The 24,371-nt window shown below is 35.3% G+C and overlaps 2 protein-coding genes across 11 annotated transcripts in view; both read right to left on the bottom strand.

Annotated features, from left to right (window-relative positions):
- The window catches only part of frya (furry homolog a (Drosophila)), a 55,858-nt gene extending 49,387 nt beyond the window's left edge, over nucleotides 1–6,471 (bottom strand). For 2 of the 6 annotated variants that reach the window (XM_052616282.1, XM_052616285.1), the window contains exon 1: nucleotides 750–1,308. In XM_052616282.1, the coding sequence (XP_052472242.1) occupies nucleotides 750–915 (166 nt within the window). In that variant the 5' untranslated portion in view covers nucleotides 916–1,308. Of the gene's footprint in view, nucleotides 1–749; nucleotides 1,309–6,362 lie in introns of those variants that run through there. The other 4 variants (XM_052616283.1, XM_052616284.1, XM_052616290.1 and 1 more) reach the window with 3 other exon arrangements.
- A 373-nt stretch (nucleotides 6,472–6,844) lies between these two features.
- On the bottom strand, nucleotides 6,845–22,788 carry rxfp2b (relaxin family peptide receptor 2b). 5 transcript variants are annotated; one of them, XM_052616293.1, is made up of 18 exons: nucleotides 22,538–22,787; nucleotides 20,042–20,182; nucleotides 19,463–19,540; nucleotides 19,082–19,187; nucleotides 18,736–18,807; nucleotides 16,353–16,424; nucleotides 14,593–14,664; nucleotides 13,838–13,909; nucleotides 13,580–13,654; nucleotides 12,487–12,558; nucleotides 11,368–11,436; nucleotides 11,191–11,262; nucleotides 10,953–11,024; nucleotides 10,550–10,621; nucleotides 10,223–10,452; nucleotides 8,666–9,070; nucleotides 7,743–7,961; nucleotides 6,845–7,649 (listed from the first exon to the last, which is right to left on the bottom strand). In XM_052616293.1, exons 1-18 carry the CDS (start codon nucleotides 22,623–22,625, stop codon nucleotides 7,387–7,389), a joined length of 2,250 nt encoding a protein of 749 aa, XP_052472253.1. In that variant the 5' UTR covers nucleotides 22,626–22,787; the 3' UTR covers nucleotides 6,845–7,386. The 5 variants fall into 5 exon arrangements, with proteins under 5 accessions (XP_052472253.1, XP_052472252.1, XP_052472255.1 ...); XM_052616292.1 differs by having other exon boundaries at nucleotides 8,666–9,076; nucleotides 22,538–22,786; XM_052616295.1 differs by having other exon boundaries at nucleotides 8,666–9,076; nucleotides 20,100–20,182; nucleotides 22,538–22,783.
- Nucleotides 22,789–24,371: the final 1,583 nt, after the last annotated feature.

The raw sequence follows: 24,371 nt of genomic DNA, 5'->3' as shown, positions 1-24,371 counted from the left end.
TGTAATAATATCTCACAGTATGACTGTATTGTTGATCAGATAAATGATGCCATAGTGAGATCATGAGACTTCTCTCGAAAACATTAAAAAAATAAATTAATATGTTACCATCCCAAATCTTACCTAGCAAATCTATTCTTAATTCAGCTAAGAATTAGAGTGATTACTGCAAAAACAAAAGGAGCTTTTTTGCTTTTTTCTACTTTAATCTGCATTTCCTCACATATCCCCATATGAAACAAAAATATATTGCAGTATATTGGAAAATATCTTGTAATATATTAGGCATATATTCTTATATATATATATATTTTTTTTCCAATATATTGCAATATATTGAAAGTGGCAATCATTTGTATATTTTGCAATATATTATATAATATATGTATCATCAATATATTATTAAATGTATTCAAATATATAAAATATTAGAAAATAAGAAGGGAAAATAATATATTACAATATCAGTATCAGCACACCACTATGAAAGTTTTCATGCGTTCAGTTGACTCATGCACAACTTTGATAACCTTAAAGCAATCAGTGTATTTTAACAAACATGACGGCACGTTCTTGAGCTAACCAATAAATATCTATAGTTATTGAGGCATGTCACACACGGTTGATGGAAAGACTTATGAAGTTATGCCCACCCTAGCAAAGCGGCTTCTCAATTTTGCTCCGACCTCTAATTTCACAGCAGACAGCGACAACAAATAAACACACGGGTTTGCGCAACCAGCACCTACATGTCAGAATGGTGGGTCTTTTCCTGGTCCGGATCTTCTTGAACTTCCCGCGGAAGTCGCCGCTCAGCATCAGGTCTTCAGGTAAGCTGGCCATGCTCTCCAATTGAGTCCCATCGTTCTCCTGATGCACCGGCAGCTCCTTGCAGCCACGCTCACTGTACGACATCTCCAGCTGGTGAGCAGCCCGCTCCCTGTCAGGATTTCCACAGCGGTAGCATTGAACGTTTCAGTTTGTTTGCTCTCCTTCTGCCTCTCGTTTTCTCTTTTTTTCCTTCTAATAGAGGACTGAGTCTTGATCCTGGGCTGTTTCTTATACTAGTGTGTGCGAGGGTGTGTTTGCGTGCTGTGGAGAGATGCAGCCGGATAGGAGCCCAGCTCTGCACTGCAAGTGTGTTCTAACCCTCTCGCACTTGTCAAAGCAGTTCGGCCAGTTACAGTACAACGTATGAGAACAGACAGGTGTAGGATTACCGTGCCGCCCAGTGACAAAATACAAGAGGAAAAGCAAGACAGAGAAAGAGACATACAGTAGAATCCTGCAGTGGGCAGCTCTCCATCTTTGAGTAGTTATCCCAAACAAGCTGCTTCCTTCGGTTTGAGTCAATTAGTCCTCATCCGGTGATAGTGCAGAGGGTGGGATTCCCCAAAGATAACGCTGGGATGGAGGAATCACTTGTGCCCGTTATTTGAATTAGAAGGCTCTCATGTGGGCTGTCCTTATTCAATCACTAAGAAAAAAATCTCAACACAGAGACTATGTTATGGAAATTGTTGCATCATAGGTGTAAACCTTAAGAGACTTAAAGAGAAATCCCTGTAAAAAAACAACAACAAAAAAACAACAACAACTAGACTCTCTTACCTTGTAACGCTCATTTGTACTTAGAAATAGCACCAGAAACAGCCCACACCTACATGAATGGATTTTTCCACTGTATCCCTACATGAAAAATACAAACCCACTTTGTGTGCACTTATAGGCGTTTTCTGTTTTTAAAAGTACGCCTTTTAAGCCAGCTAGTGCACTGAAGAATGGATATACTGTGTGCAACAACATCAAAAATACATTTAGTGTTTTTCCCTTGATCTAGCCTAGTCACACCCTGTAATGTTGCATAATACACTTTAATCAAATTTCTACTATTACAATTTAAAGCGAATAGAAAAAGGGAAAAGGTTCAACTTGTGTACCTCATGGAAAACCATGATTGAATTAGGAGGAATATAACCGCACAACATAATAATCAAATTACAGGTTGGTATTTTTTGGTGAATATTAAAGTACTTTTGAGAACATGATGTGAACTTTATGGATTTTGTTTTCGGACAGATCCAAAGGTCTTCCTCTATGCATTATTATCTTTTTTTTTTTTTTTTTTGTATGTCCAATGTTGCATGAAGATACAGAGAAATTTTACACTAGCATTTTTTTGGGGTAGATTTTTTTAAATAGTAATACAAATAGCCTTTTTTTTATTTAATATTATTTAAAATATAATTTATTCCTGTGATGCAAAATTTTCAGTAACCATGATCACTCCAGTCTTCAGTGTCACATGATTCTTCAGAAATCATTCTAATATGCTAATTCGGTGCTCAAGAAAATATTTTCCTTTATTTTATTATTATTATTTATTCATTTTATTTTATTTACTTTATTTGTACTATTATAAATATTAAACCGTTGTGTTGCTTAAAGTTTTATCGGAAAACGCAACAAATTTTTTCGTTATTCTATGATGGATAGAATGTTTAAAAGAAAAGAATGTATTTGAAATAGACATTATAAATGTCTACACTGTCAGTATGGTTCAATTTAATGTCTCTATGATGAATGAATAAATAACAATTTTACCAACTCCAAACTTTTGTACAGTAGTGTAGATTTTTTTTTACTTTTTTTATGTCAGCTTTGTGCCATAATTTTTATTTATTTATTTAAAACTATGGTTTAAATTTTAGATTTGATACAAAGCAATGGCATTGTAACTTTTAACATAAATCATAACATAAGTTGCATACATGCAAATCAATCAGTAATAGTTTAAAAGGTCTACTGTGCAATCCAGAAGAAAAAAATGGTGCAACTGCGCCCTCTAGAGTTAAACGTGTAAACAATCATATACAGGACTGCCACACCAGCCCTCAGCTTGCATGTTCAAATACCACCATTAAAATCAATAAGAAAGTACATAGACAGCTGATAACGTCATAAATATGTCTAAAAAATTTAGTATATCATTACAAAAGCTAAGGAAGATAATGTTACACTAGTGATAAATAATGTACAATGATCACAAACCATACATATTACTCTACACTGATCACAAAACATACTTTCAAAGAAAGTTTTCAGACTCCATGTAATGGCAGAAATAGTTTCACAAGCTCCTGAAATGAAGAGCAGGTCTCTGTGGGCTGAGAGAAGTAGGCAAGGGTTTGGCGAAGGAAGCCGAATTCAGCAAACTGTTGCCATGGCGAGGGCCATCTGAATTTGCATAAGCAGAGAAGGGCCCTGGTAAATAATTGATGAAGGCCTATTATTAGAATAAACTCATTTAAAGTTAACTGCACCTGGATGAGCCTTTATCTGTAAATTCTAGAGAAAACAAGAGAGCAAGTGTAAGCAACAGCGACAAACATCTGCCGCACTACAAATAATCGACCCAAAACACTCAGCTAGACGAGTGCGACTGCGTACTTTGTCTCTGTTGACGCACTTAACTCTATTTCTCAATCATTTGCACAAGTGCAAACACTTTGGAACACCTGTGCATATTGATTTTACAGTGCTTTAATTCAACAAGACCTTTAGAAATCAATTCCTCAGATTATTTTGGGGAAAAGCAGCAGCGAATAGCCATTAAGAGGGAAGCACAGAAAACATTTCAAATAGTTTTGAAGCAGCGGCCGGTTGCATAAACTGTTTAGACTAGTCTTAAAAAGTTAGTCAATGAATTGTTTTTCTTCAAGACTGGTCATAACTGTTTTGATTCAGTTATGAAAAGGTAGATCGGTCTGTTTATGCAACTGGCCCAAGTAGTTTAATGTCTGGAGATGGCGAGAACATATCATGTGACTCATCACAGCAGCTCTTTCAACCTGATCTCATCTCATTCAAAGTGCTTCAGCTGCCATCTGGAGCTCAGAGACTCCGTCCACACTAAGAGACATATACATGGTCCTCATCACAACACACAAACCCAGATCAACCCAAATCAAGCTCAATCTGACTCATGCTGCGATGCTTAGTCACCTTGCTTTGAGCATGCCTTGGGTGTTTTAGGATGCCATTTAGATGGTTTAGAAAACCATACTGAAATATGAAAAAAAAGTAATCCTTGCTTCTGAAATAAAACTCTTTTTTTTATTAGAATGGTGTATTTGCTTGGTTATATATATTGCTACAGAGTTAGTCATATTTTCTGATTAATTTTAGCTGATTGCTTTTTAGTATTATTTATATACTCTTAAAGTATTTATTCATATTTTGAATTATCTTATATAATTATGAGTTTAAATTTGATTAATTTCATGTTTTTGATTTTACATTTTACCAAAAAAAAAAAAAAAAAAATTACATATCTATTTTGCTTGATTTATATATACATATATATATATATATATATATATATATATATATATATATATATATATATATATATATATTGTAATTCTGGTCCTTGAGCTCAAACTTATTTATTTCAGTTAGTTGTCATTTCTAATTTTCATTTAGGGTTTTTAAGTTTTTCATCTAATATTTAGATTTTATTCAAGCTTTATTTCAATTAACAAAACAATTTCTATAGTCTAAAAAAATTTCTATATTTCTATATTCTATAACAACTCTATGTTTCTGATATTCAGATTCTTAATAATAAATAACACAAGTATTCTCCAGGTTGAGGCCAGTGGTTCTTTCTGCTCCACTGATAATGGGGTCTTTCAGGGCATCTGGGTCCTCACCTTGCACCTGTCCATCTAACTGCTTGCCTGTTAGCAAACAGAGGCAAAGGTAATGTCTTACATCCAATCAGACATATCAGATGCTCCTAATGGGCGGAGCTTACATCTCATCACCCTATGCATCACAAAGAACCGGTGCCATTGACACGGCTCATATCCGGTTACAGCCAGGTGATTCTGTTCCTTTCTATGACCAGCATCGACACTCAAGCAAACGTTCATTGTTCAACCTTCGAGATGGGGAAAGGAAATCAGCCATTGGCTCAGGTTCAACAATTAAGCATTTGACACTCACAAAAGAGACCCTCTGTCTCAAGTGACACTTAAAGACGTTGGTTTTTGAATGTCCCTGGGCCTCGGCCATTGTCTGTATGGCAACGTTCATGCCAAGTCATAACTGAACTGCAAGCAAACGTGATACAGACTAATTAGATGACATTTACATGCACCTTCTGATAAAACGCAAGGCAAATATGTGTTGGCGGATGAACATGAAGAACGTTAAAGAAATAGGAAAGGAATATGACTATGTAAATTATACGGGATCATAAAGCTCCTGTCCACCTACTCACACATTTATAGTAGTGTAGCACGGTTGCCAGAGAAACAAGCTTCTGTAGGATGTTCTTCAAAGAGATGTCTGAGAATGTTCAGTCAGAATGATTTGATACATTCTGGAATAACAGCTAAATAGAATGAGTTACAACAAATCACTTATATTTTGTTATAAAGGTTATCAAGAATCACTATTATTGTTGTGAAAAACTGATGCCAGCAACATGCTACCAAGACACCTGAAATGTATTCGCATACACGCTTTCTGGATTATCCTAGGTCATACGCTAAATTAGTAATATTTCACAAACTGCTGTCTTTTATCTTCATAAACTTTACAAAATACTGGAGACTATTGTAATGGTTCCCATAGGCCTATGATTGCACTTCAAACATATTTCAAACAAATCAGCACTTTTCTATTTATATATACAATATACAAATTAACCATTTACGGTTCATGCACAGTAAAATTAACTTATTTTTGCTTGTTACTTCTTTTTTTTTTTTTATTAAATTAACTTAATAAGGTTAGGCATTCCCATTACAGGCTAATGTACATATACGGATATAGCCTACTGTATGGTTGCTTTGTATATTTATTTAACTGGAAATAGTGCATATATTAAAAAAGTCCGTCTATATTCTTCATTCTAATCTATCCCTAACAAGAGGCAGATTAAAACAAACAAACAAACAAACAGATAAATTACTTCAGAAACCTCAGAATAACGGTTTGGTCCATTACAGAAAGAATATTACTAGTATATTATTCTGATAAAACGTTAATAGTTGCATTATTTCTCAAAAGTATAAAATGAGAAATACGTCAGTGTTCGACGCGACTCAATTTATCCCAAAATAAACCGATGCGCAACATATAGCAAGCCTCATCACGCATCATTTCCCACGGCCATAATAAACTTCTGTTATACGCCTTCATGCAGAACAGAACAATTTCGGGGGAACGAAGCTCATGGAATGTGAAGGATAAGGTTAGAGCGATGAATATTTTATCCAAAGAGTGGATTTACAGAGGTGACAGATTACACCGCTTCTAATGAAAGTCTCCGATGTAAACAACAAACGTACCTGTGAGGAGAAGAGTTTCCTCGACTACTGCTCCATCCTAAAGTTGCTGCGGCTGAGGTAAATTCTCGTACTTGCCTCGAGGTAAGCAGAGCCTCTGCCTCGTTACGACTGTCAATCAAACAAATAGAGAGAAGACGTAAGCCCCTCCTATTCGTTAAGCCACGCCCATCGTTGCCTCTAAACTAACGTGTTACAACCATAGACTGTGGTTACAACTTGTACTGACTTAATCCACACACACAGAAAAAAAAAAAAAAATCCTGAAATAAACAGACATATATAGAAAAGAAAAGTATAGAAAAATATGTTCTGACAAAAATCACACATTTTATGAAGATACATATCTATGCTTCAGCATCCCACACCGCTTCTTGCAGGACATGTGGACGCAAAAAAAAAGTTTAATGTGGCTTGAAGTACAATGACAAATTCAGGATACAATATTATTGATCATGCATACAGGCAAGAATAAAAGCCCAGAATTTGAACAAAATTGTATTTTATTTTTTCCAGAGAAAACAACATGCAACATTTGTTTGGACTTGTCTTTTTCTTTTTATCTTTTTTTACTTAATATACATTTACAGTATAAAAAAGGAACAACTCAATATATACATATGCAAAATACAAATATATGTCCACTGTTGGCTGTTGCAGTTTAAAAGTCAACCAAACCTCTGTCAATTGACAACTGTGTCTTTTTATGACACATATCATAAAACAGATCTGAAATGAACTAGCAAGTTCATAACAGATTCAGTCATTTTAAACGCCTTTTATAGTAATGTGAGAGCACTGTGTCAGGATATCTTGCACTTTATGTTTAACCTTAATGTTTTTTATTATGGTCCAACCATAATATCTTTAGATATCTAATGTAGGCCTTCATTATAGCATCTGATCACAATCCACGATTATTCATCAGTGGAGAGGCTCTACCAAGATATTGTAATTGTGCTCAAGCGCTCCAAAAAACCCGTAGATCCACTACAGACAAATGTAACTTCCATAATATAGAACATCTTCACCTATACCTGTCATCTATGTCTAAGATAGATGTCTGTGGGTTGTAGCTGTGATGGTAGAAAGAAGACCTCGAGGGGTCAGTGTGGATAACAGAGTTGGTGAGGCTCTTGCGGTCCTGTCTGAGTCTTGGCCGTCTATGCCAATGACACCATAAAAGTTCCACCTGCTCTCTGAAGAAACTGGTGGTCAGAGTGTACAGGATGGGATTCAGGGCACTGTTGATGGGGAGCACAAAAATCACTACCCATGACGTTATTGTTCCTGAGAGAGACATAAAATATGAAAGAGATATTCCTTAAGTAAAATATATAGTGCATTAGCTTTTTAAATTTGAAGTCTTTAGGACCAACTAACCTGGTATCTTAACTTCCAGCAGGGAGAGGATTTTGACCAGGAAAATGGGAATCCAGCAGAGGGCATCAGAGAACACGATGAAGAAAAAGCGGTGTGCCATTGCCACATCCCTGTGCAGCCGTCCACGCAGCTCAGTGGCATTGATGCCAGTCTTATAGATGGAGTAAAACATGCTGGAGTAGGACACGACAATGATGAGGAAGGCCACCAGGTTAAGTCCTACAAGTATAAACATAAAACTCTGATTGAACAACAGCACAAAACATAATGACAATAGGTCAAGGCCATCTCAGTGGTCTGTGACTAAGATGGTTCTTAAGTGTACCACTAAGCATATGGCTTAATTTGCTGGAAAATAGCTTTCATCAGTTCAGTATGGTTGGTGTCATGAATAATCGAGTGTCATTAGTAGCAATTAACAATATGTGGCAAAAAACACAAGACAGATATTCTTCAAAATATTGAGGTTGAGAGCATTTCTCATTTTTAAGGTGGCCTTATTCAATAGTTTTTGATAATTTAGTTTTCTCCACATTTGTTAGCTTACAGCATCAAAAACAAGAATATATTTAGTTTTATATTAGTCATCATTTAGTTTAACCACCCTGTTTCTGACCCTTAGATAAAAACAGCTGTTTTTTGTATAGGCTACTATATCATTAAGAATATGTACAGTAAACGACATTTGTTATGATTAGCTCATTTCTATGCATACATAATGAGAAATTATACATTAGCAAATTCTTTTTTTTTAAATCAATAGATATGGCAGTGATATGTTAATAAGCTTGAGGATGTGGCATCTTTGTGTTCTTTGTGTACTGGGTAAGGGATTGGAGATTTGGACTGAAGTGACTCTGTATTTCAAAAGATCAATAATATCTGCTATACATCATATGTTTTCCACCGGTGGAAGAACTCACCAAGAAAAATTCCAGTGGAATATCCCTTTGCGATGGGCTTTTCCAGACCTTCAGAGTGAAGAGGGAAACACACTCCATTGTGTCCGTAATAATTCCCAAACATCTCCTCATTAAGCAGAGGCACTGCAGCTATAGAGATACCCAGCAGCCATATAGAAGTTAAAATGGTGAACGTTTGGCATTTGCTCGGTCGCAGGTGGCTGAAAGGAAAAACGATGACAAGGAACTTCTCCATGGTCAAATAAGTGAGCATCATGACGGAAACCTCAGAGGAGAGCATAGCCAGGAAGCCGATGACGCGACACTCCAGGCTGTCCATCCACAGCTTAGCATTCTTGTTGTACTCGCCACGGAACTTCATATCAAAGACCCCCACAAAAAAAAGATAGACCCCCATCAGGCAATCTGCACCTAGGGACAAATGAAACATTGTGGTAAATAGCTATTACTCACTGGATGCCAGGAGTAGAACTCATTCATGAATAAGTAGCTTCCTAAAAGCCCATGATTTATAATTTGGTCTTGCGCCAGAATGTTAGCGCTTTTCTTGCATATACAAACTGTTATTTTTAAAAGACAAATCACGACACCAGCAGGCCCGATATCAATTTAACAAGGCATAGCACAGGTTTGTGACCGCATCACATGTGGTACTGACATGGCAGGCTAAAATGGAAGCGTTTTACTCCAGCAAGAGTTAGAATTGATTACTGAAGCTGCTTGTAATAGAGAACGAATCCTGTGCCAATAGAATTGTTACTAAGTTATAGATTTCCCGTCCAACCACGACAGCCTTTCAATATATTGTCAATATTGTCAACTGCTGTTGCACGTCTTTGGTTGCTGAAAGCATAAGGGGAGGGAGAGTTCTTCGACGGAACCCACCTCATTCTTTCATCATCTTTTAACAAGGTGTTTGCATATAAATGTGTCTTAGCAGTGTGTGGACACAATCAGCCTACAGTGATAAAAATCTATTTTTTGAATTCCCAAAAAACAGTCTCAATTATGAAGCCGGTTTGATTTTCTGAGCAGTATGATGTCATAACGCTCAGGCCCCGCCCACGACCACTGACGGACTGTACCTTATTAGCATATTCCACCCTCAGCCAGTGAGAGAGGGGTGGACCGTGTGGTAGCTCATTATCATTTTAAGAGACATGCATCGAAACGGGTCACTGTGAAAAGAGCTGTTTTTGACAAGTTAAAAAGTGTTTTACATGACCATTGAGAAATTTTAGCCAAAGTATATAAAAAAACATTGGCATCCAAAGTCCTCTTAAAAGTGTATGGATAATTGAAATATAGCTTTCTATATGTTATGCTATATTCTTTACATAATTGAGAAAACATTATGAGTGCTAGAACACTTATAATTTGAACAATTGGTGCCCTAGAAAACGGCTTGTTTCCAGGACCGCCAGCTGCTTCTGCTTGCGTCACATTATAGTAGAAATAAACCGTAAAAACAGATGTATGTGTGCTTTTAACTCATAAAAAATATTTAGCATTTAATATAATGTAGGCGTAGGTAAAATGGGTACCTCTGGTACTCACAGCACAAAACCTTGATGCAGAGAGCATGCAGGTTGTTCTCAGCCCGCAGGACTGTCCGCATCCCGATGACAAAGAGGTTTCCAAAGCAGGTGATAAAAGCCATGACCCACACGGACACACGGAGAACCACATTAGCAAGCAGATCTTCAAAAGACGAGAGTCCGTCTGAGTTCGGTTTACACTTCCGGACATGTGGGGCATAAGAGCAGTACTGGAACTTCTTGAAATATCTGGGGAAAAAAGTACATAATAGCACATGAACATAACACTACACAATAGAGGACTAATTATATTTCAAACTAAATGAAAGCAGAATGAGATATTCACATGTAGGAGAGGTTATACATGGGGCGGAACATGCTTGTCTGGATATTTGGGATCTCCACTCCCTCCAGGCCCCTGCAGAAACAGAGTATTCAAGCTTTATTATTAAATCCTTTACCAAGAGACTTCGGTTATTCCGCTGACCCCCATCCGCTCAGCATCTACAAGCTCTGAGCCTCAATGAAAACTAGAATTTCAGATTCTGGCACACAGCCTGGTCTGCTGTTTGTTTGCTTGTGTGTGTGTGTGTGTTAAATCTGTGCTCCAGCCTGAAACAAGCCCACAAAAACTAACTCAACTCCATGTGAGCCACATTTCATTTGAAAAATTACCTTTGTTGTGTGGTCACTACAGAATATTTATTGTTGAAAATTTCATTAAAACTTCAGGTAATGCTGTCACTTACAGAGACTGGAGCTGAATTAGTTGCTTAAACTGGTCTGGGTGGATGTGGTCCAGTGGGTTTTGGGACAGATTCCTACAAATGAAAAAACAGACTATTTTATGGTGAAATTCAACACAACGGTTACACTTAATAATGAAGTCTACTTACAGACAGCAGTACAATTATATATACATATCCTTTTTTTTTTTTTAAATGAAATACAAATTCTATTATACTATAATATTATACTATTACTCACAGAATCTGCAGTGAGGGTAAATCTTTGAATATACTGACTGGAAGTTCCTTTATCAAGTTACTGGACAGATCCCTGAAAAAGCAAAAAAAGGACATGTCAAATTAAACTCACTAATAACTTACGAACACCTTTTTTCCAGGCACATTCCATGCACAGCAGTCCTTCATTTTCACTTACAGGTCTTCCATCGTACGCAGAGACAAGGTGTTCTCTGGCAGACTCTTGATGAGGTTGGCTCTCAGTGACCTAGAAGACAGCAAGGGTGAGAAGTCTGAGGATCATAAACCACATCGAGAGGGTCCTGATTTGGAATTTGTCCATCTGCTCCCTGTAACTGTTTCCATTTTTATAACTGTCCATTATCAGCTGGAGTTTAAGTAAGTACAAAAACTGACTTTCAAGGTAAAGAGAGAGAATTTGTTTTAATTTTTTCTTACGTACATGCAAAAATTCACCCATATGTCCACCAAAGCATTTTAACCAGGTGAAAATACCAGGCACTCTGCTGAAAATGCCTAAACATGAGCATGTTTGAGAGAGCTTCTGGTTTTTTCAGTTGAGACAAAGCATTTGACCACTGGATTTACAAAAACATTTCAGTTTTAAGAAATGTTTTTTTTAGAGTTTCAACATTACATCAACTACTTGTGAACGTTAATTTTTATTTGAATTATCACTCAGAAGGCTAATTAATCACGTATTACTTTGTCCTTGGAAAGCCTTTGTCTTACAAACACATAAAAAAATGCACAAATTCACATTTTTTATTTACATGTAATACAAGGATTCCCAAACTAATATATTTATTTTATATATATATATATATATATTTATTTATTTAAGTACTATAGCAAAAACTGAAATAAAAAATAAAAATAATATATATATAAAAAAAAAAAATATATATATAGGCTTAAAAAAAGAAAACATTACACAAAAAATTACTAAAACATTAACTATAATTTAACATGAAAATGGACAATATAAAAATATTGAAGAACAAGTTTTATTTTAATGATATTAAAATGACACTGCCTACAATAAAATGCTGTTTAAGTTTTTAATTTTAATGTTATTAGGATCAGAGAAAATATAAGTTAAAACAAATTGTAAACCAAAAGTCTAAACAGAAAAAATGTGTGTTACATTCAAAAAGAATGCAAAATAAGAATAATTTAAACAATGTATTAATGATATATACATTTCTAATTTTAAAGCCTATCATACAGATGGTATAATTAGTCCAGCTCAAAAAAAGTAAATAAAAAAATGAATACTCATAATGCTAATACTCACAGCACAGTCAGATGTTCACAACCGAGTAAAGTTGACGAGCCCAAAGTTTTAATACAGTTTCCCTCGAAATCCCTTTAAAAGAGCATGTTAAAGTGTATTGATGAATAAACATTCACAATGCAAACAAAACTGCTGGACATACAACATTTCAGTAAATATAATACAGGCAAACGGGCCTGTTTTAATATATACATGAAATTAAAAGTTAACATGACAGCTGAAGGTCTAAGACAATTTGGTTTCACTAATAGAAACGCTTCGGCTTATCAGTGAAATGCAACTCATATTCTGTTGCTCTTGGCTGTCAGCGACGGATGCCATGGCCAAAGAGAAAATAACAGCGCATTAGCAACTGAGAACATACTGTTCTTGTACTACAGAGATGCTATAAAGAAAGATGAGCCCCTAGTAGCATTCAAACTCTTTTCTGCAATCTGAAAAGAGCCAAGTAAAAAAAAGAAAAAAAAAAACTAATCACTAAAAGAAAAAAACATATTTAATACATATTAAACTTGACTTCTACCTAAGTATACCTAAGCAAAGGCTGTTAAATAAGATTATATTGGAAATCTTAAGAGGTTACAAATCACACAACCCTCTGAACTATGTAATATAGTGCATTACTGGGACAAAATCCTTTAGTAACTCCTAAATGTTTCTCCATTTGCTTCAGTTTCACTCTCAACACTTGCTGCATGGGTGAAAAAAAAAAAATTACAGCAACAAGTTCAAGAGATATTTTAAATATGTCACTATAATCAAAGTCTGGACTTATTTTGTGTGAATATCAGACCCATGCACTTTGTGCAAAAACAGTACTTTTGACATAAGATTACAATAAGGGTACAAGTGCCCCACAGGGAACTCAGTTGTTTAATCAGGCTTAAAGACAGTGGGTAACTCTAATGTCTTATGAGATATTAATTTTTGATTAGTACAGAATAGCAGGCAGTTTCTGAGTGCACATATTGTAGCTCTGTTCCAGAACCTGAGCTTCGCTGTTGCCTACTGCCAGCATCTTCCTAACCTGACTGATTTCAAAATTAACCAAGTTGTGACATTTATATTAAGTACAAAAGAAGCAAATACTTACAGCCAGCTGAGAAAGGGCATATGAGTGCAGAGTCTGGCGGGTGGAAGCTGCTCTAGACAGGTGTTCACCATTGACCTGCACAGACGATTAGATGAGGTGAGCTGGAACATCATAACCTGTCAGCAGACACCTCATACAGACATTTACAACTGCAGTGCACTGACTTAAATCAGTTAAAAAGCAAATATTTTATTTCTCCAAGTCATGAACATTGGAACAAGTCCAAAACTTCCTAATTGAAGATTGGTGAAGACTCACAGGAAGAAGAGGGAACTCAGGCCAGTAAATGTGTTGGCTGTAATGGTTGTTATGGGATTGTCATCCAAAATCCTGAATAGGATGAAATAACATTTAAAAACATGCAAAATGTCCCTAAAACACCAGCCAAAATAAAAGACTAGTTTTGCTGTCGTTCCTTAATTCACATTGACAACCCATGGATTCAGTACAGCTACACTGTTTAAAAGTAAAAAAAAAAAAAAAAAAAATACTTTTATTTTATTCAGCAAGGATGTAAAACATGATCAAAAGTTACAGTAAAGATATTTATTATGTTACAAATGATTTCAAAATCTTATTTATTTATTTTTTTCACTTTCTGGGAAAAATTGATCACGGTAAAACATTATGCAATTATTTTCAACATTAATAATATGCTGATTTGAGCCCAAAATCAACATACTGAAAATATTTCTGAAGGATCATGAGGCAACAAAGACTAAAAGCTCAGCTTTGTCATCACAGGAATAAATTACATTTTAAAATATATAAAAATAGAAAACAGTTATTTTAAATTAATAATTATTTCACAATATTTCTGTTTTTACTGTTACTTTTAAATATAATATTTTAATACAGATTTTACATCTACTGCTGTTTCAACATATTATAGATGTAATATAGACTATATGAATGATGTAATAATCTTGACTTTGGATGATGGTAATTTTCAGATAATTTTTCACATAAGAACAGCATTTACAGCTTGTTGATGTACTGATGGATGTACTCACAACCACTTGAGTTTATGAAGATCACTGAACACTCCAGGAGACAGCAAGGAGATGCAATTCTGGCTCAAAGATCTACAACACAAGATCAAGCAAATGTTTATTTCCCAATATCTTCCCATATACTGTATTAGATTAGGGAACACTGTCTGAACTCATTTCAAATCCAGTGTTTGACATTTAAAGGGACAGTTCACTTTGAAATTAAATATTAGTATGTTTTAGCTTACCTCAAGGGCATCCAAGATGTAGGTGTCTTTCTTTCCACAGTAGTTTCAATTTCGATATTTTTAGGTCAAACTGTTCTTGTCTTTCACTCATATAATGCAGGTCTACGGCCACCACCTCAAAAAGCATGCACAGAGAAGTCCAAATTAAACAATTCCCCATCGTAAGTACACATTGATGGCCTAAGACACGAAACAAGTGGTTTGTGTAAGAAAACAAACAGTATTTACATAGTTTTAACCTCTTGTACACAACCACGTCCAACTGATCTGAAGACGCGCATGCTTCCTGATGTGATGTGTGCGCGCACTCTGGCTTAGTCTGCGCAAGCGCGGAAAGCGCCGGAAGTGATCTCTCGCACAAGCACATCACTCATTGTTTACTGTTTACCACATGATACGCCACCAATCTGCACTGTCTAAAATATAATTCAGTCATTGTAATTAATAAATTGGTTTATAATGCACCCTATAATTGATTGCAATAATAATAAAAATACAACACATTACTCTCTCTATTGACAGCGTGCCATTGGGTCCCTCTGGCCTTGGAAGTCGCCTCCAGTTTATACGTGGCAAACTAAACACAACGTGCAAAACGCTGCAGCTCAACAGTGGATCTTCAGTCAGGGAAGTGTGTGATTTGATACTGTCAATGTCCTTGTCGTCATCTTGTAGCTAATTGTGGCATTGCTATTTTCCATTCGTGACAACATATGCTCTCCACTTCTTTTGGCATCTCACAACACTTGCTAATAAAACACCACCAATTTTGAAGAGATCTTTGTCTCTCTGAGGCTTGAAGACGTGCTGCTGCAGCGGATGCTTCCTCCATCACTCTGAGTTCTTGATCTGTGTATTCTGGTTCAAATAAATATGGCTGTGAAAAAAATTCTACGTTGTCTGTTGATATATCGAAATCGTCTTCTATTGTGATTTATTGTACATCTAAATATGTTCAGATCTTCACAGTAAAAGGTAACACTTCTGAAATCTGTGTAAACAATGAGTGACGTACACGTGCGAGAAATCACTTCTGCGCTTGCGCAGACTAAGCCAGAACATGCGCAAACGTCACACACTTGTATCACTTGGACGTGGTTGTGTACAAGAGGTAAAAACTATATAAATACTGTTTGTTTTCTTACACAAACCACTTGTTTCGTGTCTTAGGTCATCAATGTGTACTTGCGAAGGGGAATTGTTTAATTTGGACTTCTCTATGCATGCTCTTTGAGGTGGTGACCATAGACCTCCATTATATGAGTCACAGACAAGAACGGTAAAAATATAAAAATGGAAACTACTGCGGAAACCAAGACACCTACATCTTGGATGCCCTTGAGGTAAGCTAAAACATACCAAAATTAAATTTTAAAGTGAACTATCCCTTTAAAGCCAAGGCATCACAGTATCAGTGTGAATTAAGATTTTTTTTCAGAATATATTTATGTGATGTTCTAACGATGCTAAAAAAAAAAGGTTAATGTATTCATGTTTAATTTAACAATTGTATTATATAAAATATGCACTTACAGTTTTTGCAGCTTATATAGACCACTAAAAGCATGAATGGAAACAGTACTAATGCAGTTATCCTGGAGAAACCTAAGGAAGAAAAGAAAACAATCATTAGTTTGGTCAACAGATGGATGTGTTTAACAGGTTTACAAAGCTGACAAAATATCAGGAACCGAGCCATATCTACAGACTAAAATATCAACATTATCACTATATTAGACCTTTTGACTCGGGCCAGTAACTAATCACAAAACAACCAAACAGAACACCCTTGCAACCATCAAGAAACCACCAAACAACATGTTTTCAGAACCTTTTAAGCTCTGTAACCACTTACAATATCCTCTGGCATCAGGTTGAAAAACAGCAAAACAGACCACATGAACCTCACATGAACTGTTTTGTCTACAATTCTATCATGCCATCCTTTGAGTGTCTGAAGTACTGTATCCAAAACTAAATGTACTCAACCAAACATTCATCTAAGAATGAATAAATATTTGAATACAAGAGGTGCTTAATCAGCTAAAATGAATGCCTCAGGATGTTCTGTGTGGGCATCCTTGTAACTGCAGCAGTACTTTGTTTTTTCACTCTGAGAGTGTTTCTGCCGTGGCTCCATACAGAAAATAAAATGATTTCTGGGTTACAACATTAAATATTTAATAACAACTTTAAATGAAAACTTTAAAGGAAAACATTATGAGTGAGTCATTGATAATTATTCATAAAATCGATTTACATATGGAGGATTAATTAAGCTATTTGAAAATGAACCTAAACATTGAAGTGGGGCTACAGTATAAGCTTCTTTAATGGTAAAATTCTATTCGCAGTGGCTTTGCCGAGACACACCATGAAATAAATGCGATAAACGTTCTCTTTGACTTAGAAATACAATGGCAAATTCTTTCAAATAACACATAGAAAAAAACCCTACAATGAGTGACTTCTCATGTCTGATTTAGTGCCAAGCCATCTCAAGTTTTGAATTCATTGAAACTCCCTTTCAGCTTCCCAGCATGTCTCAGTTTAACAATCAGACAACAGCTTGAAATTACTTGAAAATGAATCTTAATATCACACAGTGGTGTTCCCAGTTCTCAGCTGGGACAGAAGATCCAAATCATAGCTTGCATAACTTTGTTGGCTTTAAAAATAATTTGCATATTTATTTATCAGAAATACGAATCACTTCTATTATAGCAGTGTTTTGTTTGTTTGTTTGTTTTTTGAGTGGTGACTTTTTGTTTGGTATATTTATGGAAATGTTAATGACTCATTGGACCTGATATTGCATATCCACTTCCTTTCTGATACTTGAATAAACAAACAACCAAAAAAGTGAAACAAAACGATTTTAAATTATACTACCATTTACAAAACTGAGGTCAGTAAGATTTAAAAATTTAAATAAATAAAAACTTTTATTCAGCAATGCTGCATTCAAGTGATCAAAATGTTGTTACAAAACATTTTATTTAAAATAAATGCTGTTCTTTTGAACACTTTCCTTATTAATAATCCTGAAAAATGCATTACATTACAGTTTCATACAACTTTTTTCAACACTGATAATCAGTATGAATCAGCTTATCTGAATATCATGATTATGATGTAAAAAAAAATCATGAATAATTCAATTTTTATCAAATAATTTCAGCCTTGAGAGCTGCTTCCTTTAGAAACATTTAAAAATCTTACAGACCACAAACTTGAATGGAAGTGTACAGAACACTCCATTCAAACATTCAAAAGGAATGATTGGACAGATATTTTTAAAATGACTTGTTTATTCGTTCAAGAAAATAATTTAGAAAAAAGGTACATACACTGTTATGTCAATTAGCATTACTCTCCATTTTCTCTCACTTTTTTGCTAAAATAAATGACACACTGTAAGTGTTTGTTGCCTTGTCCATATCGGTTTGTACTAGAAAGCAGATCTGCTAGCTCTATAACTGGCTCGTTAATCACCAGACAGCATCACATAGAATCCAAGGTTTTATGGCAAAGCTATAAAGAAACCTCCCAATACTGAGATTAACAAGCTGCTCGAGCTCAATTTAAATGAAGGTGACCATTGCCTGATCATAAACGTTTCAGTGGATTCAGCAGAAAGCAGATCATAAATGTTAATCAGCTCCATGCAGGAACCAATTGTTTTGGTGTCACATAAAGGTGCCATTGGCTGTACAGGTTTACAGCTCCAGTATACAAGCCCCAGAGTTGATTTGTTGCTTAAATAAAACATATCTTTAGGTCAGTGCATAATAAAGTTACACAATCTATCTTGGGCAGGTTTTATGAAATCAATTATAATATATGTGACAGAAAGTATAAAGAGGAGCTTGCCTGGTTTAAAAGAAAGGCTCAAGAAATGCTTATTCATACTTACAGCCTCTGTAGTTTTATGTATTTGATGAAAGCCTCATCAGGTAAGACACGAATCTTGTTGCTCTTCAATGACCTGCCCAAAAGCAACACAAACAGGCAATGAAACTCCAAAGTGAAATAAAAAAAAAAAAAAAAGAAAATAATAATAATCCTGTTATATTATAATTTAGACTGCACCAAAAAAGCAATGCTAAACCTGCCCCAGAATATTTTTTTTTTCTTTTTTTTTTTAACGTGGTCACTTTTGATTTGAATTAATCCTTCAGCCCAGAATCTGAACAATTAGACATTCATCATTTGTAAAATGCATGTTGACAACACAAATTTGCATTAGAAAGGCTGCGTACAGGGAGGTAACATTCGATGACACCTGAGGAATGGATCTCAAGCTGACATGCACACAGTGGATCTCAGTGTTAATGCACCGGCAGCGATCAGGGTACTGCTCCACTTCTGCAAGAAAGGACCATAAAGACACACACACATTCAGATTCTATAGCCCTGCAATGCAAACTGCCAAAACTATGTGTTGGAGGTTTGTGCAGAGTGACAATCAAAATATAGTTAAAAGTGAACTATACTTTGTTGCAAGAGTGTTAAAATAAATTCAAAATAACTGTTACATTTCATTTAATACATGAGTTGTTCTTGACCTAGACCTGGACTGTCTAAACTGTGTTTCTGAGACAGCAAACAAGAGATAATGACAGAATAAAGTGTAATTTTACGGCAGTCTGTAGCAAGATCTTGTGGATGAACCCTTTTAAAAGTCCGGTCGAAGAGATCTGCCCAGCCACTGTTATCTCCTTCAGAGAGATGGACATGAGACAACAAGCACACACACACACATTCACACAAAACACACACACACACAAATTATCAAACCATTGTTTTGTCTTTATATAAATGTTATACTTTTAAAATTGTGTGACACATTTGTCCTGACATCTGAAAATGATCGATCTATCTATCTATCTATCTATCTATCTATCTATCTATCTGTCTGTCTGTCTGTCTATCTATTTTATTTATTTAATTTAATTTTTCAATTTGGAAGATAAAATTGACAAAAAAAAAACATTTTTAAGACATTTAGGAGAAATGTAATAATTTTAACTAGTAATTTAAGAGTTTGAAACTGTCGGAGAGAACATTTGAATGATAATTTTTATATAGACCTTGTGACATCTCTGCATGACAAGTAGCCTCTATACATATTCAGCATAATGTTACATGTCAGTCAGAAGTGATGCAATAAATATAGATGAGCTACATTTAAGATGTCTGTATTAATAAACAGTTCTGACCACAGTTGTCCTCATCAGCTCCGTTGGGACAGTCGTTTTGGCCATTGCAGTGCAGTACCTGTGGCAGACAGATGCTCATATTGCCACATGGAAAGTGACCCAGTGGACAGTCTTCTGAAGACCTGTGCTCCAGACCTGCTCCTGGGACAATATACAAGAGCACGCTTAAGAAATCACATACTTCCTAATGAATGAAAGTGACATGACATACCGCCAAGTATGGTGACCTATACTCGGCTCTGCATTTAACCCATCCATAGTGCACTGCACACACAGCAGTGAACACACACACACCGTAAACACACACTAATCTCTAACCATTAGACCACAACTTCCTCCCGAATCATCTACTCTCTCATAACTTAAGGTAATAAACAATCAAGGTGTCTTTTCAGATTTAAATACCCAGTTGGGGGTAAAAATGCAGCTATAAAAGAGTAAAAAGTGTATAGAGCAAAGCTTGTCTCTTTGTATTTTCCTCCAAAGACCTTATACATCCACCTTCACAAATCGGTACTGAACTATAATAACGTTACGATACTCACTGTTAAAAATATTCCGTAAAATATACGGTAAAAAAACGGCAGCTGTGGTTGCCAGAATTATACTGTAAAAAATACGGTAAAACCGTTTTTTTGTTTAACGGTTTTATACCGTAATAAATACAGTTACACTGTTGTAGGTTTAATGGTTTTACTTTATATTTACAGTTTAATACCATAATTTAACTGATATAATATTAATATACGAACTTATTGAAGCACTGAAATCTGTACCTTTGTATTACACTGGTAACCACCAAAAGCAGGTGGTGATGAGAGAGTCACGTGGTGAAACAAAGCCCATCACAAGCAGCTTTTAAACAACAAGATACATAGAAGGTGCACGGTGTCATTCACACAAGCACTAAACACCATCATGGTGAGACTCATTAAACTGAAATATGCAATAAACATTAATTTAACAATTGTTTTGGTAACATACCAATCTAATAAACCTAACAGATGAGAAAAAATAAGAAGAAACATAGTTATTTCAAAGAAAAAACATCAAATTCAAACAAAATTTGAAATGCAACGCAGAGAATTCTGGGAATGTAAGTTTACGTTTTTTCCCTGTAAAGTTTACAGGAAATTACCATTAACCAGTAAACAGGTTTGTACTGTAGCATTTTCACAGTTTTTTACCGTTAAAATCACAGTCATTTTACAGTGAGCTGAGGCTTTTAAGGCTTTAGTAAAAAACATGAATAAGCACTCTGTAACAATTATGAGTTGTCCTAAGAAGTGATATGAGCCTTTGTTTAGTAACAGACAGTGCTAATCTATGAACAAATATTTCCAAATGCCTTGTGAAAAGGGACCATCTGTACAGATTATATAAAAAATAAACCCATTTCCTTCAAGTTTTAGATAATAAAATACACTTACTCCTCCGTATGTGGTGGCACATGCTTCAGAGAAAAGAACATTAGGCTGGAATATTCATATGAGCAAATAAAAATCAGTTCAAATTTGTAATGCAAATGACTTTGATACAGCACTGAGGTGCATCATGATAAGGGAGAAGGGGAAAAAAAGAGCTGAATGAGAGAGATACTATAAAAAGATCTGTTATCTTATATTGGATTCATCTTTCTTTATGAACTTAAAGGCAAAAGTGAATTTTAAGGAATGATACCCCATAGATAATGAATTTAATGAGGGTGAATTTTCTTTGACCTATGTAACATGTCTCGAAGTAACTGTCTGTCCAGTACAAGAACTGAGTGTTCGAGATACAATGCCATCTGTGAAAGAAGCGAATCACAGGAAAAAGACAACGGATGGCGCTCTCATATTTAGGGATCTTTCACTACACTGAGCCCAAGAATCAATAACAGTAGTGTAGACTACTTAAATCCTCATTGTAGATATATTTAAACACCATCAAACATATCTGGTTATTAAAACCAAGGTTTCTAAAACATGACCTCATCAAACCTCTCAAATCAGATCTAAATTTGGGATTTCAGTGTCCAACACACTTCACTATTTTATTGTAACTGACAGTGTTTCTTTAGTAATTAAGAAACACTTAACTGCACTGTAAATTTCATTCATCATTATATAATCATTTTCCCATTTTTTTAACTTAAGTTTTAACTTGATTATACTCACCAGTAATGAAATATAAAGTGACTTAAAATGTACAATGAACTCATTACTGCTAGTAACATCACTGCATGTCACATGAATATAACTGGAATTGATTAGGTCATATATCATAATATAGTTTGGTTAAAGGGATCAAGAATAGTCATGAATGATCCAATAATATGAAAAGTAGACTAATATAATGAATGCATAATATCAAATACACATTAAAGTAGGTTAATTATTATTATTTTACATTATCATTTATTTTTTAAAATGTTTTTACGGTACTTATCATGAAAATCTATTGTTACTACAGAAAATAGTAACTGATAACTGATAATAACTGACCATTTCTTACCTTTGATTGTTGTTATTGATGTAGTGAATAAAATCCATATCAAATATAAATCCGATGTAAAAACAGCAGCAAACTGAACCGATCTCATTGTGGCGTCGTGCCAGCCCGAGTGAGCGTAATTACATTTTATCCAGACACTATAAGCAGGGAAAGAAACCCGTTATCTGTACTGGTTAACTGTTAACAGTAAGAAGAAAAACTAGAGCGCGTTTTATTGTGAGGAGGGAAGCTCAACCATGAGGCTCCCGCGCAATTCAAGAGGACAACAGCGTCTGTTTCGCATGGTGGAGTGAGTTTAGCGCAACAAAAGTTTGTCGAATCGACACACACAGAGAAAGAGAGAGAGAGAGAGAGAGAGATGTGCGTCAGACTCATCCTCTTCTTTTGTGGTTGCTATGGAACCTCTATCTTTCTATCTGTTGTGCTCCAATTTATTCATACCCTTGGTAAATATGATCAAAGAAGGCGGTGGAAATTAATCTGTATCATCAATCCTTTGATATTTTATTTAAAACATTTAGTAAAAATCTAATATTTCATCAAAGAAAAATAATTTAAAATGGGAGAGAAATCTTATGATTTTTTTTTCTCTACTACACATCAATTCACAATGAATCGTACCTTTTTATCCAATACTTCCATTTGCCAAGAGAACAGCTCTGAGTCTCCATCAACTGTATAGTGCCTGAAGAGTTTAGAGAACATCTGACAGGAGATCAGAGACCCGTCAGATTTCCAGCTGTATGTTGATGCTGCTCCTCTTCAGATAACACACTCACTTTCTATAGAGTTGAGCTCAGGGACCTGGGTTGGCAAGGGCAGAAACTTGCTTTTGTTCTCAGTGACCCATTTTGATGTTTGTTTGTGGATCATTGTCCTGTTGGAAGATCCAGCCATGGCCCATTATAAGATTTCTTGCATGAACTGACAGTTTTTCTTTTATTATCCATTTGTATTTTATAGAATCCATTATACCATCTTCTGAACAAGATATCCAGGATCTCCAGCAGAAAGATTGGCCCAGAACTTTAAAGATCCAGCAGTATATTTCATTGTACACATGGCATGAGGTAGGCTACTTTTTTTTTTTATCCCTGTGTGCACCAAACCCATCTTGAGTGTTTGCTGCTAAAAGGCGTACCATTGAACCCAGTCCCATTTAAAGTTCCAGTCATGTCTAGCAAGTATGCTGGAGTTTGCTTTTGAAAGCAAGAATTTACTTTTCTAGTTTTTTTTTTTTTCTTGAAACCCTCCAAAACAAGGCTTTCTGACCCCAAGACTCAACTATTTTCTGCAGTTCTACTGCTGTGTTCCTTGGAGTCTATGGCCTTTCAAACTCTATCTATCTATTTATCTGTCTGTCTGTCTGTCTGTCTATCTATATATCTATCTATCTATCTGTCTGTCCAACCAAACAGAACTCAAACTGACAAAGACATGTTATCAAACAAAGAACACCAAATTGTCTTCTAAATATCCGATTAGCTGTCTTTCGTTGAAGCGAACGGTAATAGATCAATAGATCATTGGTGCGGATTTCAATTCAGTAGACTCATTTTGAGGAGTGCACAGCTCAGATACACTGCCGAGCAGACAAGCCGGAACAGGATGTTTATGATGTTTCATTACTCATAAACAAAGTGAATTATTTATTCATTTCAATTAAGGCATTCCTGCGCTTAGTTTTAATTTACATTTAGTAGATTAGAATACTGTGCAGTTTTACATCAGTGGTGGAAAAAATCATTAGGCATTTAAATTTATTAAGTTTTATCCCAGTGAAAAATCTATTAAGTGAGGTGGGACACTGAAATAAGTTCACCGCAAAGACAGA

This window comes from Carassius gibelio, chromosome A15 (assembly GCF_023724105.1).
Source record: "Carassius gibelio isolate Cgi1373 ecotype wild population from Czech Republic chromosome A15, carGib1.2-hapl.c, whole genome shotgun sequence".
Classification (NCBI taxonomy): domain Eukaryota; kingdom Metazoa; phylum Chordata; class Actinopteri; order Cypriniformes; family Cyprinidae; genus Carassius; species Carassius gibelio.
This window is presented reverse-complemented; position numbering and strand designations above follow the sequence as displayed.

Coding starts and splice junctions, on each gene's coding strand:
- rxfp2b (XM_052616292.1), bottom strand. CDS start 22,625: ATGAGATCGGTTCAGTTTGCTGCTGTTTTTACATCGGATTTATATTTG. Junction 20,183..22,537: donor ATCAATAACAACAATCAAAG/GTAAGAAATGGT, acceptor ATATTGTCCCAG/GAGCAGGTCTGGAGCACAGG. Junction 12,559..13,579: donor ATGCCCTTTCTCAGCTGGCT/GTAAGTATTTGC, acceptor GCTCTTTTAAAG/GGATTTCGAGGGAAACTGTA.